This window comes from Fusarium odoratissimum, assembly GCF_000260195.1.
Source record: "Fusarium odoratissimum NRRL 54006 unplaced genomic scaffold supercont1.21, whole genome shotgun sequence".
Lineage (NCBI taxonomy): Eukaryota > Fungi > Ascomycota > Sordariomycetes > Hypocreales > Nectriaceae > Fusarium > Fusarium odoratissimum.
In genome coordinates this window covers 459,990-475,432 of record NW_022158706.1, presented here as the reverse complement: position 1 = coordinate 475,432, position 15,443 = coordinate 459,990, and the positions used below count along the sequence as shown (strand labels likewise).

Below are 15,443 nucleotides of genomic sequence, written 5' to 3'. Positions count from 1 at the left end.
TGAAGATGATCGTTTGTTTAGCTGGTTACAGGCTCAAACGTGTTGCAGCAAAATTGGGGACGCCGTTAAAGTTCCCCGACAGCTATGCGCGTAACGGGCATCAAACTTCAGTCCAACTATAGACAGAGAGAAAGGTTTGGAAAAGTGCATAATACCGTGATCCGCTTAGCAGGCCATTTATTAAGGAGTTCTTCACTGTAATCACCGATTTTTAGAGCATGCAACTCAATCACAAGATGGCACACAAACCATCATGTAAAGCAGTGCCTTACCCTGCAAGAGCAAGATCGCATTCATCGCGACGGGGGAGTTCTAGAGACAATACCATGTGAGACGTGTCCAACGAGTATTGTTCATTCTCTACTTCGTTTGGCATCAAATGATTACACAAACCAGTCTTGCATGATGTTGTTGAGCCAAACCGCTTCTGTTCATCACTTATCTCTCCCAGAGACTCGGGCTTTTGATCCCGGGCTGTACGTTTTCGTGGACGAGGGTTCTCACTATCAACTTCATGTGACATAATGTGAACTGGTTTCTTTAGAAATAATATTTCTGGTACCAAAAAATGTCTACGGTCAGCGTTTACACAAAGTACAAGTTTCGAGGTCTCGATTTAAGCTCCGGCCAGCACGCTAACACCGTGACGTCTTTGTGAAACTCCAAGACCCCTCATTGCTCACTCACATCAGCACCATCGCAGCCATGCTTGATAAGAGCAAAACAACACATGCATACCAGACAACCAGCAAAATGACAACAATTCACATCTTACGCCATGGCCAAGCTCTACACAAGTAATTTACCCTCCATCCCATCTCTCACCTCGCTGACAACTCAGCGTTGAAAGAGGCTATCCCCACCGCGACCCTCCCCTAACAGATCTAGGCACACGTCAAGCACGCAACGTCCAACAAACCATAAAAATACAACCAGACCTAATAATCGTATCACCCATGACAAGAACCATACAAACAATGTACATCGTCTTCCGATATCTTCTCCATAGCACCAAAACCCCCGTCCAAGTATGGCCAGACCTCCGCGAGGCCCACGACGCAACCTGCAACAAGGGAATTTCACGAAAAGAATTAGCAGACAAGTTTCCAAACCTTGACTTTTCAGCTTGTCCGGAGAAGTGGGACTTTCCGACGCATACCCCGGATGATGCGACGGTACGAGCCGAAAGAGTTCGGCGGCGGTTGAAAGATGTTGCAAGGACCGGGGGCTATAAAAACATCATGCTCGTCACGCATCGAGGCATCGCTGCGTTTCTGGTGCAGGGCGATAGATTCAGTGTTTGCGGTAAGAAGTACCAACACATACCGAGATCCTGGCTGATGATGTAGAACACCGATCATATCGCTTCGCCACGAATGAAGAAGTCGACAAAGCAAGGCATGGAGTTAACGTAGATACAGGGCTTGAGCAAGATTTTGGCCCGACAGTGTTGATACCAGCTGAGAAGCCGAAAACTCGCCAAGGGCAGTCAAGCTGACGGGTAACTACTATCAATAGATGCAATCTCCTTGCCTGAACGCAGGCTTGGACGGTCATGAGGTTTGAGGAGAGTACAACCTTGGACTACAGTGCTGACCTCGTCTCACTAAGCAAAAAATAATGATCAACTGGAAATATTGCTAGAAGAGTCCAAATGGTGGCCACGTCAACATAAGCGGAATACCACCCTTCCTTGCGCAATCACCGAGCCCACTTTCGCATCCATATCAATTATCACAATTGGGGTCCATGACAGCTCGAAGTAAGCCGGAACAAATCCATTTTTACCATCGTTTCAAAACAACCTAATTGGATAAACAAATACCAGCGCCGCAGCTATCCAGCAAACTATCGATAGTTTAACTAAAATAAAGAAGCGCTCCAGACCAGAGTAAGCTAAGCCTCACGAGTATATCTACAGACACCAACCCTCATCTTTGCATCAGTGGCGGTGTAAACCAATGGTGCATCCTGCAACTCCACGCTTACACCTATTTACGTTATTCCGTAAGCCAAGCCACTGCAGGGCTGGCCAGTAAAAACACCTCTGCTGCTTGCTGAACCGCTGTGGAGTTGGGATGAGAAAATGTCAGCACTAGTAGGGCTGAGCTCGGCATCACGGCAGCTTAAATAATCTCCCAATCCCAAATCCAAGCCAAATGAAAAAAAAAAAAAAAAGTAATCGTTTCTTATTTTCTCCTCTCTCTCTATTTCTCAGAGAATTTTGTTTACTGAGAAATCATGGCTTTCGTACGACCGTTGCTGTACGTCGCCCTCGGGCTTCTCATGGTGGTTTCCATCATCGAACTCTCCTTCATCTCAAGTATGGTCGGTTGGCTACACGGCAACGCCAGCGGAACTTTTTCCTTTGAGTACCGCGGTACAAGACACAATCTCAAGGGCGAGCCTGCAAACTTGATCGTTGATCAGGGACATACCAGCAACGGCGCAGCTGGAACAGCATTTGTCCTCATCGGCTGTGGAGGAATCCTCGCTTTGATTCTTCGCAACAGACCAAACCCTGGAAAATTCAGTCGATTTTTTTATAACACGTGGCTGGTCTTCAACGTCCTCAGTTTACTTCTTATTCTCACGGCTCTTATCTACACCTTTGTTGTTACGAATAATCATAACGGACAACGTATCGACCCTGGTGTTGCGGCGGGTCTTGCCGATGATGAGAAATATCCCCTTCAGTCATGGACACCTCAGAATTGGTTCTCAGCATTCTTGAAACTCGATCTCACCAACTCGAATGAGAGAAACGACATTGAACATCACCTGCGTCTCATGCGAGGCTGGCAGTACAACTTAATCCCCTTCTTCATCATCCACCTTGCCGAGACTGGCCTTGCACTCTGGGACGCTATGCTACGACGAAAAGAGCCTGTGCCAGCCTATGCGCCACCCAAGCACACTGTCTAAGTCAATTGCATATACGAAAAGGATCGGCATCCTTGCAAGGATGGAACATTGTTTTTATTGGGTACATAAAGGAAGACATATGGCATCTCACCTCGGCATAAAATGTATAGAGGACAAATCTTTAATGATATAATAATAAATAACATAAGGTTAAATAATTTACTCACCTGCTTCATTCGTGATAAGAGTCCAGTAACTCAATTGTGATGACAAATCCTGTATACGAAAGGGCGCGCAATGACTCACTAGAACGCCCAGCGGGGCCTTTCTCAGCACCATAAAAGCCATCTCCAACCTCACGATACTCACCCTTGTCTAATCATCCACAAATCAGATCAAAATGACTTATTCGCTCTTCATCGGCAACAAGCGCTACTCCTCTTGGTCAATGCGACCTTGGGTTCTTCTCAAAGCCCTCGAGATCCCCTTCGACGAAAAACTCAATCTCTTCAAACCCGGCCTTCGTCAACCCGACTTCCTCGCTTTTTCACCAACTGGAAAAGTCCCCTGTCTTCACGATGGAGAAACATCAATTGTTGTTTGGGACTCGCTAGCTATCTGCGAGTACATCGCTGAGCAATACCCCGCTGCTTGGCCAACCAACGCAGCAGCGCGTGCTTTTGCTCGTAGCGCCGCTGCGGAAATGCACTCTGGATTCGACGCCATTCGCGATGAGTGTTCTATGAACGTTGGGTTGAGAATTGAACTTGGAACACCGAGTGAAGCGCTCCAGAAGGATATTAGCCGCTTCAATGAGCTTTTCAAAGAGGGGTTGGACAAGTTTGGTGGACCGTGGTTGGCTGGTGATAAGTTTACGATCGTGGATGCTATGTATGCTCCTATTGCTTCGAGGATCAAGACTTATGGTATTGAGCTGGATGGCGCGGCGAAGGAGTATGCTGATCGGTTGTTTGAGCATGAGGCTGTGCAGGCGTGGATTCAGGACGGTATCAAGGAGACGAGCAGAGAGCCTTCTCATGAGGAGGACTGTGTGAGGGGACGCAAGATTCTCAAGGACTTGACCAAGGAGTAAGGTATTGATTTGGCCATGGAAAAGTACTGCTGGCTAAGAGAATGGCTATATAATAAAGAAAGCCAGAGGCGTTTGGGGATATGACTGACTCAATAAGTGTCCCAGTATTTAGTTTACCCTCGAGGAAGTTCCTGCAAAGCTCAGATATGCCATCTTGGTAAGAAGGCGAAACTTCTTTCCCCAAATGATAAATGCACCAGCAAATACGGTGATGATAAAAGACAAGAAACAGACCAGAATGAAGGTATCCTGTACTCCCATACTGTCAATCCAAGGCTGAATACCAAATGTCATAGCACAGCCAATGATGTTCCTGATCAAGATGACAGTTGTGATAGCTTCACCATCAACTTCCTTGTAGCAGTCAACAACATAAGCCATAGTGAGAGCTGCTGCGACCGTCAAGCCAAAGCCAACGAGTCCCATGCCGACGACAGGACCAATCCAAGGTAGCGCGTTGGCGGCACCAACACCGTAGAGTAAGAGACCGCCTGACATAAGGAACGCCATGGGGATGAAAACCCGGAGACGGAACTCTGGTTCTAGCCATCCGCGATTTCGGCGTGTGAGGAGCAGGACAAGCTTGTCGTTAAAAGGACCCGCCATCAAGGCTCTGATGGAAGGTTAGCATATATAAGTAGTACTTATTGTAAAGGAAGCTTACCCAAAGAGACCTCCAATGAGAGGAGACAGCCAGATAAGACCCAGAGCCTCATTGCTCATGTTATATGGTGATGAGCCCAAGATGGAAGCTGTAGTGGTTCCTAGGACGGTGATCCAGGATACACAAGCGCCATACTCAAGCCCGCTCTTCAGAAATGTCAGCATCTCCCAATCGCCTTGTCAATGGCGCTACAACTTACCCAAACGATGGCTGGAAACCAAGATAGTTGCAAAGGACGATAGACTTGCCTGACGAACTGGCCCCAAGTTCCTGGGAGAACAACCCACGGGCGGTACTGAAGTCGAAATGAGTCTGTCTCCAGGACTTGGCCAACTCTGTATACACTGCCGTTGGTGAGTGCTGAATGAAGATGTTTTTCTCCTTTGTCATCCTCTCGAATGGCCTCCAAAGCAGACTCTTGAGTTTCTTGTACTTGCTCTTGAGGGAGCGCCGACTCTCTAGTGAAGTTACTTTCCTCCAAAGTGAAGAAGATGGCAACAAAGAGTATACCACACAATATAGCACCCCACCAATATACCCAACGCCAACCGAGAGTCTCGATCATGTATCCAGAACAAATGGGGCCGACTGAAGATCCTGCTGATAACCCGAAGGCGTAAATACCCAAGGCAAAACCTCGTTCATGAGCAAAGAAGACATCGGCGATCGAGATGGGAACGAGAGCTTCGTATGGTGCACGGCCTAGTCCAAAGAGGACGTGAGCGCCGATGAAGTCACCAGAATTTCTTGCAGTTGCAAGCCAGATGTGACATCCGATGACAACGGCCAGGCTGGATAGGTATGCGATACGTCGACCAAACTCTGTCTAATGTCAGAACAGTAACACTATAGCCAGGGTAGGAATACTTACTGTGAGATAGAGGCGTGAAAAAGACATTTCCAACACCAAGCATCAGCAAAGTCAAAGCAGTACCAATGTTGAGTTGATTAATCGATGTCCCAAGCGCATCTTGAATATCAACGTAAACAGAACTTTCCCAGTTTCCCAGGGCAGTCATGACAGTGCTGTATATGACAAGCAAGAACAGATGATATCTCTTTCGCCAGACGGACCAGCGAAGTGGATCACCTAGGTTATCAGATGGAGTTGGAACAAGGATGATATCGCCTTGTTCAATGGTATTGTGGGATGGTCTAGTGACAAGGTAGACTGTTCCAGGGACGACTTCATAGTCGGGATGTGAAGAGTTGTTTTCCTCCATTATGAAACAGAGTTGGTTTTCAAGAGAGATGTATTAATGGGCTTGTTGTTGGAGTCATTGTTCAAGACGACGAGGTGACTTTATAGACTTGCCAACTCGGCTGTTGATAAAGAGTTCAGAGATAATGTTCAACATGCCGATGGTCATGCCGGTCGTTCATGGTGGGACGAAAACCTGGGGTTGGACCAAACCCAAAAAGGTCTTCCGACGCACTAAAACTCAAATGTGGGAGCGATAACGGCCTCGGACGATCTGATGTTGAGCGAAGCATTTACTTCAGATGAGAAAAGAGAAGTTAAAGATACGAGAGAGGTCATGACGATTTGAGTTTCGATGTAGACTAAACTTCATTGGGTCTTCCGACAGACTAAAACTGATCCTTGTCTAACCGTTGGCCAATGGACTGGCTGGGGTTTCGTCTCGACCTTCAATATCCGGAAGTATACCCGTAGGCTGAAGAGTTGAGCTAGGCTGTGTTGGCTCTTCCGACAAGCTAATGCAGCTCCGTTTGATTTAGTTGGTCTTGTATCAATAGATCAGAACGGAAAATGTGCTATAAATTCCGATACTGTTATCTCCCTTTTGATGCTGGATGAGTATTCAGACTGGCTGACATCCTTGACCTCTCATCATGACGCTTCTATCAAAGCCAAGCATCTCAATGGAAGATATAAGAAACACCATCGACACTTACATCAAGGGACTTTCAGATGAGCTCTACACTTTGAACAAGCAGGCAAGACTCTGTTCAGCATTGACCTCTCCAACGCGCTGACATCTTCACCCAGATCCACGACGAACCCGAGATAGCCTTTCAAGAATTCAAAGCTCAAACTCATATTTCCGACTTCCTTGAACAACAAGGCCATTCAGTTCAACGCGGGGCTTACAGCCTACCTACATCCCTCGAGTCTATATATGGCTCCAAAGGCCGATGCGTCAACTTCAACGCGGAATATGATGCCCTTCCTGGCCTTGGCCATGCTTGTGGTCACAACCTGATCGCTATAGCCAGTGTTGCTGCTTATCTCGCTTTGACACATACTTTGAGGAAGTATGGTATTGACGGAAGAGCGCAGTTACTAGGTACGCCTGCTGAGGAGGACGGCGGAGGGAAGATTCTCCTCCTCAATGCTGGGGCCTATGAGAAAGCCGATCTTTCTCTGATGATGTGAGTTGCGACTAGCTTCATCATCCCTTTTTCCAACCCTCTGACGACTACCAGTCACCCTTTTGTGGAAGACCAATTCCGTCCAAACGGTACAATCGGATCCGCCGGCCAAAGCAGCATCGCAATCGTCGATTTAATCGCCGAATTTCGCGGCACCAGCGCCCACGCTTCCGGAAACCCATGGGACGGAATAAACGCCCTTGACGCACTGGTAGCTTCATACAATAACATATCAATGCTACGACAGCAGATAAGGCCAGATGAGCGTATCCACGGATGCATTCTTCAAGCACCAAAGATCACGAATGCGATACCAGAGTATACAAAGGTCAAGTTCTCGATTCGAAGTCCAAAGATGAACTCCCTGAAGAAGTTGAGTCAGCGGGTGCGGCATTGTCTTGAGGCAGGAGGGTTGGCTACGGGCTGTGAGGTTGAGATAACTGAAGACCTGGCGTATGCTGATCTCTGGGTCAATGATCCTCTATGTTCTCTGTTTAAGCAACATATGAATTTACTTGGTGTTCCGCTGTCTCAAGGGAGTCAAAGCGAGAATATCGGTGGTTCGACTGATATGGGGAATGTTAGCCAGATTATCCCTGGCCTGCATGCGATTGTCGGGATCGAAGCACCAAAGGGCACGTTCCCACACAATCATGCTTTTGCAGAGGCTGTTGGTGCGAAGGATGCTCATTTGAGGATTCTCGAAGCTGCGAAAGGAATGGCTTTAACGGCGTGGTCTGCGATTGTCGACGATAAGGTGTTTGCTGAGATTCAGGACCATTTTGACAAGATGAGGAAGACAGCCGAGAACTTGGGTCTATGAATAGAGTAAATAGTTTCCAGTAGCACAGAAAGTCACAATTCACCACGCTTTCTAACAATTATATTCATACAAGACGAGTACACTGTTCATACCGAGTAGTCTCCCTTTTCCTACAGAATCACCGTTTTGAGCAGAGACTCTTCGAACAGGATGTCGAGCCCCAACGAGGAAGTCCTCTCTCTATCAGCCACTGCAGGGCTCTGTTCTGTCAAAACTCCAGCAACAGGCGCAAAAAGATCCATAGGTCTTGGCCTCCAGGCACATAAAAGAAACTCTACGACGGATCGCACTGCCCTGCCGCCAGCAAAGTGATTCATGGCCTCAACATGTAGAATAATGAGATCTTGACTTTTGGTCGTTGTCATACCGGTGCCAAGAACAGTGATAGCCCATAGCAGGCTTGTGAAGTCGGATCGCACCCTGGCGAGATGATGAAGTGCTGTTTCACAAAGGCTTATGACTGAAGGCTCTCCAGCCCCCAGAAATGGGTTTTCGAGTTTGGTGATTAGAAGTTCGATAGCCAGTGAATAGACCCATCTGATATGGAAACTCTCAGTATCATGGTTGGTGCTTGAAAGTTCCTGACTGGTGGCCGTTGCCGTTGGCTCTATTTGTTCGATGTTGCCCAGTCCAACTTGGCTCTCGTGCAGTCTGCTCCTCAGCTCCTGCAGTCTGAATTGCATATAATCAGAGGCCACGCTGAGCCGATGATGTAGCAGATGGGAGACCTTGAACAGGATATCGAAGAGCTCGATGGGAAGCCACGCAGATAACCCTGCCTTCACAAATCCACGACAGCTGGTGTCTGACTCCAGAACTGGTGATTTGGACCATAGGCTTATAATCTTCGAAAGATCATGGTAATTGCGTAGATAGCTTGGACGAAAGACACCGTTTATGGCTACATGATAAACCAGGGTCTCCAACACCAGAGCTTGATGGGTGTTCTGAGGCGGTTGATCAAGTGCGAGACATAGTGGCGCCGTGACTGAGAGATAGGTTAGAGAATCAGTAGCGGAATTCTCAAATCTCTGGATATTGGTTAGTCTTCAAAAAGGCCAGGTTTCATCAAAGCTGATACTCACCTCAAAAACATGCAGCAACAGCACAGTCGCGATATTGGAATCCTGGGTAAGGCTCCTCTCACTCCTTGTGCTCAGGCGCAGTTGCTTCAGCGCGTCGCTGTGTTGTTGGAGGGCGTGTATTCGCCAGCTTGGTTGAAACTGCGAGATTATAATTGCTGAACATGCGAGCCATGCATGAAGCATACTGCGGGAGTTGACTAGAGCTTCAAATCCTTCAGCAAGCATCGAGAACTCTCGGCCTCGATCAAGTCTTGATGTGGCTTGGTCGAGAACCTCTAGCAATCCTGTCATTGAGCATGAGGGCAGGCCTTGGAAGCATTCGTTGAAGGCCCCTGTGTTGCTGATGAGGGCCTGGTCATGTATTGGGGAAGACAGGCGGCATCCGTTTCGTAAGATCAACTCCTCACCAAAGGTACTCGGTGTGCTAGGCCCGCTGGTCTCGCCATGAGAGCTATCATCTAACTGAGGACTCACACTACTCCTCTCGCCAGCCCGAACATCGAGCTTCTGGTTACGGCGCTCATTACTGCTGCGCCAGCTACAAGTAACTCGACGGTTGGAACAGCTACCGCAGGTTGGGCGACATTCATCACATTTCTTCCGTCGATTTCGGCCTTAAGAGTAGAGTCAGTGATTTTGCCACTATGATGAGACTGCATGCTTACATGGAATGCAACCACCTTGAGACCGGCAATGCTTTACGCGCTTTTCTGCGTGAACCCAGCCTCCAGAGTAAAGTTCAAATTGCGCAAACATTGGCCTTTCGGACGTATTCTAAAAATGGCCAGACATAGGTCTGGAAGGTGAATGAGTAGCTAGGTTATAAAATCTGGGGATGCGGGGTTTTATGCTCTACACTACCTACCTCGGGATAGCTTCATAATCTCAGAAGGCGTTAGCTCTAACCAAACAGTGAGCTTTTTATGTAATTCACTGCCGTGTGAGCTAATAGAGACCGCTCTGTTGATCAGAATACTTTCTATACTTGGGGTAGCTCTTCTATCACCAAGTGCTTGAATATGCTATCAAACAAAGGAGAGACGAATTTCATTGCTGTGTTAAATTCATCGAGAAACTGGCAAGTAGGCATTAATAGGCACAAACAATCACTTTGAGTCTGTGCCTTAAAATCAGGCTCTTTGTCTGACCCCAAGCTTGACATCTCGCACGTGATAGGTCGTTGCCTGATTGAAATATGCAACCAACAAGCTTGAGGATTCATCCTATCACTTCATCAGCATATCACCTAATTATGTCTCCATCCATTGGTGAAAGTACCAACAATGCATCAATCGGGTCTGAAGAGTCGTGTCGGTTTGAAACCATCCGGATTATCGATACAGAGGAGCCTGAATTTTATCGAAAAGAAGGCTTCCATCCAGTTCACATCAGTGATCACTTTGACGGAAGGCGGTACCGAATTGTCCATAAGCTTGGGCATGGCGGATTTTCCGTCGTATGGCTGGCTTACGACTCCTTGGACTCTATCTGAGTGGCCCTCAAGATTGTAGCTGCTTCGGACTCCTCTATGATGGAAGAAAAGGCAGTCATGTGGCACAATATCATTTCGAAAATGAATGACGAAAGATTCGTCACTTATAAGCGCTTCTTTCACATCGAAGGACCCAATGGCCGTCATCTATGTCTAGTCCTACCACCTTGTGGTCCTTCTTGCAACACTCTGTCCCAATACCTACAGAGTAGGATTCATGGCTGGCTGGCGCGTCGCGTGGCTTTTCAAGCTACAAAAGCTATCGCAGATCTTCATTCTCAAGGTCTTTGTCACGGAGGTAAGCAGCGTTTCTCCTTCCTACCTTCACTCTACTGATTCGCTGTAGACTTTACCCCGAGCAATATCGTCTTTCGCATCCGTAACCTTGATCATCTTGATGATCAAGGTATATACCGGCTTTTTGGTGAACCTCAACGCGATGGCTTGAGAACGATATCGGGTGAACCTACTGGTGCAGAGGCGCCTCGGTATATCGTTGGCAACCTTGACTTCACGTCAGCAGAAGACCTCATACTTGATGATATCTGTTTGATCGATTGTGATCAGGCATTTTTGACCTCTGCGCCCCCGAGGAAAACACTTGGGACACCTCCAGGCTTTCTGGCGCCTGAGGTGGCAGTTGGAAAATCAGCCAGCCCGGAGAGTGATGTTTGGGCTTTGGGCTGTTCTATCCTCCAGATCAGGTCAGGCTCTTCTCCTTTCTCGATTCCCAACGTCGATAGCCCAGCAAACTTGCTTGGATGGGTCAGCGAGTACATTGGCCGTATGCCGATATCATGGGAAGAGCCACTATTTGACGATGATGGCCTTCCAACGACGGACACGACCAATGGCGAGCCCCTAGGTGAAATACTTGAAAACACGAGATCGCTGAAGCAATGGATCAGCGATATCTGGGATCAACCAAATAATCTCGAGGAGCTTCAGTCGACATCAGCTGCGCCAGATAGAGTGAAAGATGAGAACAAACCATATCTGGAATGTTACAGCAACAAATTTTGGAAACCTGCCGCAATTAGGATTGATGATATCTACCTCGGAGCATACTCCGACAAAGTTGATAAGATCATTGAATCACTGCAGAAAATATCGATGCACGAAGCTGACTTGCTATATGATCTGACATCCAAAATTTTTGTCTATGAGCCTGCACAGCGAGTGTCTGCAAGAGATATCTTAGCTCATCCATGGTTTCATATGGACGATACGACATGAAGATTGGCTTCGAACTGTTCAGGAAAGTGATAAGATAATGATTAGAGGAGTCAATAGACAAAATACAAGTACAGATTCAGAGTGATGTATTGGGTCATTTAAAGAAAATAATACTTGTCCAGCACCCGGTGGTTATTCCCGGAGTGTCGTGGTCTAGAAGCCGGCTCTGAGCCGGCGGGTAAGCTTCCGGCCTGGCCTGGGGTTGCCACGCCGGGATATCCAAGATCTTATTCATGCAATCGTCATCAAAATAAGATGACTGTTGACCGATATACGGATGCTCTCCGTGTTCGGTGTGGCTCATCAGCAAAAATTCTCGAGATATTCCCCAAGGATGGGAATGTTGTTCTCGCAATGCTCAAAGCTCCTCCGGCTTCGCTATTGGTGGGGTGACAGTAAGACGATGGGAACGGAGTAAGCGAATTGGCCCTGACATCGGTGCGATTGAACGAAATGAAGAAATACCTTGGATCATATACAAGAAATTGAATGCATAAAGTATTCATCCCCTTCCAAATATTCGGTCTAGAGTCAATGGTAGCATTCGTGGAATGTTGATTGTCCTGTCACACGATAGGGTCACGTGCTTTTACGAAGATCCTGAGTCATCAGAATCACCCCGCCAAAATCTTTGACCCCTCCAAAATCTCGGGCTCAAATTGGGGCAACGAGACCTACTTCTACCAGACGCTTCCCACTCCGTTCCTGCATAGACGAAGACTAGATCGCAAACGAGACTTATAGACGCATACGAAGGAGACAAAGCTACATCACACGATTGTTACAGCGAACACTCTACCCGACAAACCTTCCCCTCCTCCAACCCCGCCATCATGAGCTTCGACGCTGAGAGCGCGGCTCCAGTGCTCGCCACAGCCGACTTCAAGACTCTCGGTCCCTTGGCCGCTGATCTTGACAAGCACCTCACTCTCCGAACCTATCTTGGAGGTTACACCCTGAGCGAGGCCGACGAGAAGGTCTGGACTGCTCTCCGCACCAACAAGGTCGCCATTGGCCTCGTCCGAAAGGGCGCCTACGCCAACATCACCCGATGGTTCAAGTTCATCGAGGATGCTCACCCTGAGCTGAAGGAAAAACTCAACTCTGGCAAGGAGAAGCGCGTTGGTGGTGCCAACTACAACATTGGCCTCCAGAACACCGAGAATGGTGTCGTCACCCGTTTCCCTCCCGAGCCCAGGTACGTTCTTCACCACAATACGCATCGCGCGACATTACTGACCCTTCGCAAGTGGTTACCTTCACATCGGTCACGCCAAGGCCGCTCTCCTCAACGATTACTTCGCCAAGACTGCCCCCGATGGCAATGGCAAGCTCCTCGTCCGATTCGATGACACAAACCCCTCCAAGGAGAAGCAGGAGTTCGAGGACTCTATTCTCCACGATCTCGAGTTGATGGACATTAAGTACGTCTCCGTCACTCACACCAGCGACTACTTCAAGGAGCTTTACGAGATTGCCGAGCAGATGATCCTCGACGGCAACGCATACGCCGATGACACCGACCCCGAGGTCCAGAAGGATGATCGCAAGAACCGTCTTGCCAGCAAGCGACGTGATCGTCCTGCTGAGGAGAGTTTGGCCATGTTCAGAGAGATGAAGAACGGCACCGACCTGGGCCGAAAACACTGCATTCGCGCTCGCATCGCCTTCGACTCAAGCAACGGCTCCATGCGAGACCCCGTCATCTACCGATTCCCCAACTGGAAGGGCGCCGAGCCTGCTCCTCACCACCGAACCGGCTGGGACTGGAACATCTACCCTACCTACGATTTCGCCTGCCCCGTCGTCGACAGTCTCGAGGGTGTCACCCACGCGCTCCGAACGACCGAGTATGCCGACCGTAACGAGCAATACCACTGGTTCATCGACAACCTCAAGCTCCGCAAGGTCAACCTCTGGGAGTTTGCCCGTATCAACTTTATCCGAACATTCCTTTCCAAGCGAAAGCTTACCAAGGTTGTCGACACCGGTCGTGTCAGCGGCTGGGATGATCCTCGCCTGCCTACCGTCCGCGGTATCCTCCGTCGTGGTTTGACCGTTCCCGCTCTCCGTGAGTTCATGTTGAAGCAGGGACCTAGCCGAAATATCGTCACCATGGACTGGACAACTATCTGGGCTATCAACAAGCGAATGCTCGACCCTGTTGTGCCCCGATACATGGCCATTGAGGAGAAGGACGCCGTTACTGTCACCGTGACTGGCGGTCCTGAGAAGTCATACAAGGAGGATAGACCCAAGCACGTCAAGAACCCCGACGTCGGTACCAAGCAGGTCACATTTGGACCCAAGCTTCTCCTCGACCAAGCCGATGTTGCTGAATTCGCCGATAACGAGGAGATCACCCTGATGAGCTGGGGTAACGCCATTGTCCGCGGCCTCGACAAGTCCGCCTCACCCATCAAGGACCTCACCCTCGAGCTACATCTCGCCGGCGACTTCAAGACCACCAGCAAGAAGGTCCACTGGCTAGCGGCCGACCCCGAGAACCTTGTCAAGGCTGAGCTCTGGGACTTTGGCTACCTCATCACCAAGGACACACTAGAGAAGGATGACAACCTTGACGACTACTTGGCCGATGTCACCGCCTGGAAGGTCGATGCGCTGGTCGACGCTAGTATCGCCGGCCTCAAGGAGAACGACTTTATCCAGCTCGAGCGCAAGGGATACTACCGTGTGGACAAGGCTCTTGGCCAAGGACCCGACGGCCGAGCTGTCCTGTTCAAGGTCCCCACAGGTGGCCAGAAGGGTTAAGCGAAAAGGAAAATAGAGGCGGGGAGGATGAAGTCTTGTGATTTGACGACGGACATGTAGTTATGAAAGACAAAGTACCGTAGTAGAAATGCGAAAAAGAGAAAAAGATCCGGACCATCATGAACTCCCTTGCACATCAGCATTCAGCTTTGCATGCAGCATATGTCACGCTGTTCCTTTCGCAATGATGATTCGCTCTGTTGCGAGGTTTTGATGTCAGCGCTGATGCAGATCCGCCAAATTCGGTATACCCTTGAACGCGATGGGAAAATCCCTGCAGAAAGAGTGCTTCTCAATGCGCATATCAGAGTATGTAAGATTGAACTGCAGGTCTGAGGATACGAGAGGGGGCGGTTGATCGACCCTGTAATCAGCTACACGAGAGGGGAAATGATGGTGTGATTTATTTCTCCACATTAGGCGGAGATTTTCTAGAAGATGATCGATTGTGATGATTATGACGTTGGATATGTGAAGTGAAGTGATTCGGATGTAGGTACCTGTTAAAGATGGATGCAATGAGAATTGTTGAGATGTTGGATGCACGGGGTAAACCAGGCCCCGACGCGCTAGAACCGTTCTATATTCTATTCTTAGGGGGCACTAACCCCGCTGCTGCAGCAGCCTTGATGTCAGCCCAGAAGGGCTGCTCCCGTGTCGTGGCGTAGAAAACGGTCTCGATCTTTCTCAATGCGGTGAAGGATTCATTACTAACGGTAGGCATGTACAGTAAGAACATGACTGAAGGTAACGTGAGATTCGAGTAATACGAGATGCTGCATTGAGCGATGGATCATGGGCATCTCCACAGTTTCTGACGTAGAACAGGACGGAAGATCGGAAATACCCAACGGAAGAATTTATCTGATTCTGCTATTTTGGTCCTTCTTGCTCTGGGCCGAATGTGCCGTGCACGGTTTGCGGGGATGGGCCCGACCTGGCGATGATTCCGGTGCTCAAGCAAAGCACATGTTCAATACGAGAGCTCCTGCTTCAATTATGCCCAGATAGATAGAATC

At 48.7% G+C, this 15,443-nt stretch overlaps 9 protein-coding genes across 13 annotated transcripts; 7 read left to right on the top strand and 2 right to left on the bottom strand.

Annotated features, from left to right (window-relative positions):
* Positions 1-945: 945 nt before the first annotated feature.
* Positions 946-1,699, top strand: FOIG_11352 (uncharacterized protein). The gene is made up of 2 exons (XM_031211913.1): positions 946-1,305; positions 1,350-1,699. The coding sequence occupies exons 1-2, from the start codon at positions 957-959 to the stop codon at positions 1,496-1,498; spliced, it is 498 nt and encodes a 165-aa protein (XP_031058487.1). The 5' UTR covers positions 946-956; the 3' UTR covers positions 1,499-1,699.
* Positions 1,700-2,082: 383 nt separating this feature from the next.
* On the top strand, positions 2,083-3,110 carry FOIG_11351 (uncharacterized protein). Its single transcript, XM_031211912.1, has one exon. The coding sequence runs from the start codon at positions 2,242-2,244 to the stop codon at positions 2,923-2,925; it is 684 nt and encodes a 227-aa protein (XP_031058486.1). The 5' UTR covers positions 2,083-2,241; the 3' UTR covers positions 2,926-3,110.
* Positions 3,111-3,208: 98 nt separating this feature from the next.
* On the top strand, positions 3,209-4,256 carry FOIG_11350 (glutathione S-transferase). The gene has a single exon (XM_031211911.1). It carries the CDS (start codon positions 3,266-3,268, stop codon positions 3,956-3,958), a length of 693 nt encoding a protein of 230 aa, XP_031058485.1. The 5' UTR covers positions 3,209-3,265; the 3' UTR covers positions 3,959-4,256.
* Positions 4,067-5,845, bottom strand: FOIG_11349 (uncharacterized protein; the record flags this gene model as incomplete). The annotated part of the gene is made up of 4 exons (XM_031211910.1): positions 4,067-4,571; positions 4,623-4,768; positions 4,822-5,444; positions 5,494-5,845. 4 exons carry the CDS (start codon positions 5,843-5,845, stop codon positions 4,067-4,069), a joined length of 1,626 nt encoding a protein of 541 aa, XP_031058484.1.
* A 631-nt stretch (positions 5,846-6,476) lies between these two features.
* FOIG_11348 (uncharacterized protein) lies at positions 6,477-7,839 on the top strand (the record flags this gene model as incomplete). The annotated part of the gene is made up of 3 exons (XM_031211909.1): positions 6,477-6,591; positions 6,656-7,016; positions 7,071-7,839. The coding sequence occupies 3 exons, from the start codon at positions 6,477-6,479 to the stop codon at positions 7,837-7,839; spliced, it is 1,245 nt and encodes a 414-aa protein (XP_031058483.1).
* FOIG_11345 (uncharacterized protein) lies at positions 7,808-14,995 on the bottom strand. Of its 4 annotated transcripts, none has more exons than XM_031211903.1 (5): positions 10,203-14,995; positions 9,790-10,147; positions 9,590-9,720; positions 8,925-9,538; positions 7,817-8,870 (listed from the first exon to the last, which is right to left on the bottom strand). In XM_031211903.1, exons 3-5 carry the CDS (start codon positions 9,678-9,680, stop codon positions 7,950-7,952), a joined length of 1,626 nt encoding a protein of 541 aa, XP_031058477.1. In that variant the 5' UTR covers positions 9,681-9,720; positions 9,790-10,147; positions 10,203-14,995; the 3' UTR covers positions 7,817-7,949. The 4 variants fall into 4 exon arrangements, with proteins under 4 accessions (XP_031058479.1, XP_031058477.1, XP_031058478.1 ...); XM_031211904.1 differs by having other exon boundaries at positions 10,207-14,995; XM_031211902.1 differs by having other exon boundaries at positions 9,790-14,995.
* FOIG_11347 (serine/threonine protein kinase) lies at positions 10,153-11,737 on the top strand. 2 transcript variants are annotated; one of them, XM_031211908.1, is made up of 3 exons: positions 10,153-10,714; positions 10,763-11,269; positions 11,325-11,737. In XM_031211908.1, exons 1-3 carry the CDS (start codon positions 10,453-10,455, stop codon positions 11,390-11,392), a joined length of 837 nt encoding a protein of 278 aa, XP_031058482.1. In that variant the 5' UTR covers positions 10,153-10,452; the 3' UTR covers positions 11,393-11,737. The 2 variants fall into 2 exon arrangements, with proteins under 2 accessions (XP_031058482.1, XP_031058481.1); XM_031211907.1 differs by having other exon boundaries at positions 10,763-11,737.
* On the top strand, positions 12,486-14,424 carry FOIG_11346 (glutamyl-tRNA synthetase; the record flags this gene model as incomplete). The annotated part of the gene is made up of 2 exons (XM_031211906.1): positions 12,486-12,850; positions 12,903-14,424. The coding sequence occupies 2 exons, from the start codon at positions 12,486-12,488 to the stop codon at positions 14,422-14,424; spliced, it is 1,887 nt and encodes a 628-aa protein (XP_031058480.1).
* Positions 14,934-15,435, top strand: FOIG_11344 (uncharacterized protein; the record flags this gene model as incomplete). The annotated part of the gene is made up of 3 exons (XM_031211901.1): positions 14,934-14,973; positions 15,145-15,176; positions 15,253-15,435. 3 exons carry the CDS (start codon positions 14,934-14,936, stop codon positions 15,433-15,435), a joined length of 255 nt encoding a protein of 84 aa, XP_031058475.1.
* Between the last annotated feature and the right edge of the window lie 8 nt (positions 15,436-15,443).

What these genes read in the sequence shown, in the direction of transcription:
- FOIG_11352 (XM_031211913.1), top strand. Translation starts at nt 957, where the DNA reads ATGACAAGAACCATACAAACAATGTACATCGTCTTCCGATATCTTCTC. An exon ending in CGATAGATTCAGTGTTTGCG is followed by an intron (nt 1,306 to 1,349) that starts GTAAGAAGTACC and finishes CTGATGATGTAG; the next exon opens with AACACCGATCATATCGCTTC.
- FOIG_11351 (XM_031211912.1), top strand. Translation starts at nt 2,242, where the DNA reads ATGGCTTTCGTACGACCGTTGCTGTACGTCGCCCTCGGGCTTCTCATG.
- FOIG_11350 (XM_031211911.1), top strand. Translation starts at nt 3,266, where the DNA reads ATGACTTATTCGCTCTTCATCGGCAACAAGCGCTACTCCTCTTGGTCA.
- FOIG_11345 (XM_031211902.1), bottom strand. Translation starts at nt 9,680, where the DNA reads ATGTTTGCGCAATTTGAACTTTACTCTGGAGGCTGGGTTCACGCAGAA. An exon ending in TCAAGGTGGTTGCATTCCAT is followed by an intron (nt 9,539 to 9,589) that starts GTAAGCATGCAG and finishes TCTACTCTTAAG; the next exon opens with GCCGAAATCGACGGAAGAAA. An exon ending in TGTTGCTGCATGTTTTTGAG is followed by an intron (nt 8,871 to 8,924) that starts GTGAGTATCAGC and finishes ACCAATATCCAG; the next exon opens with AGATTTGAGAATTCCGCTAC.
- FOIG_11347 (XM_031211907.1), top strand. Translation starts at nt 10,453, where the DNA reads ATGATGGAAGAAAAGGCAGTCATGTGGCACAATATCATTTCGAAAATG. An exon ending in TCAAGGTCTTTGTCACGGAG is followed by an intron (nt 10,715 to 10,762) that starts GTAAGCAGCGTT and finishes GATTCGCTGTAG; the next exon opens with ACTTTACCCCGAGCAATATC.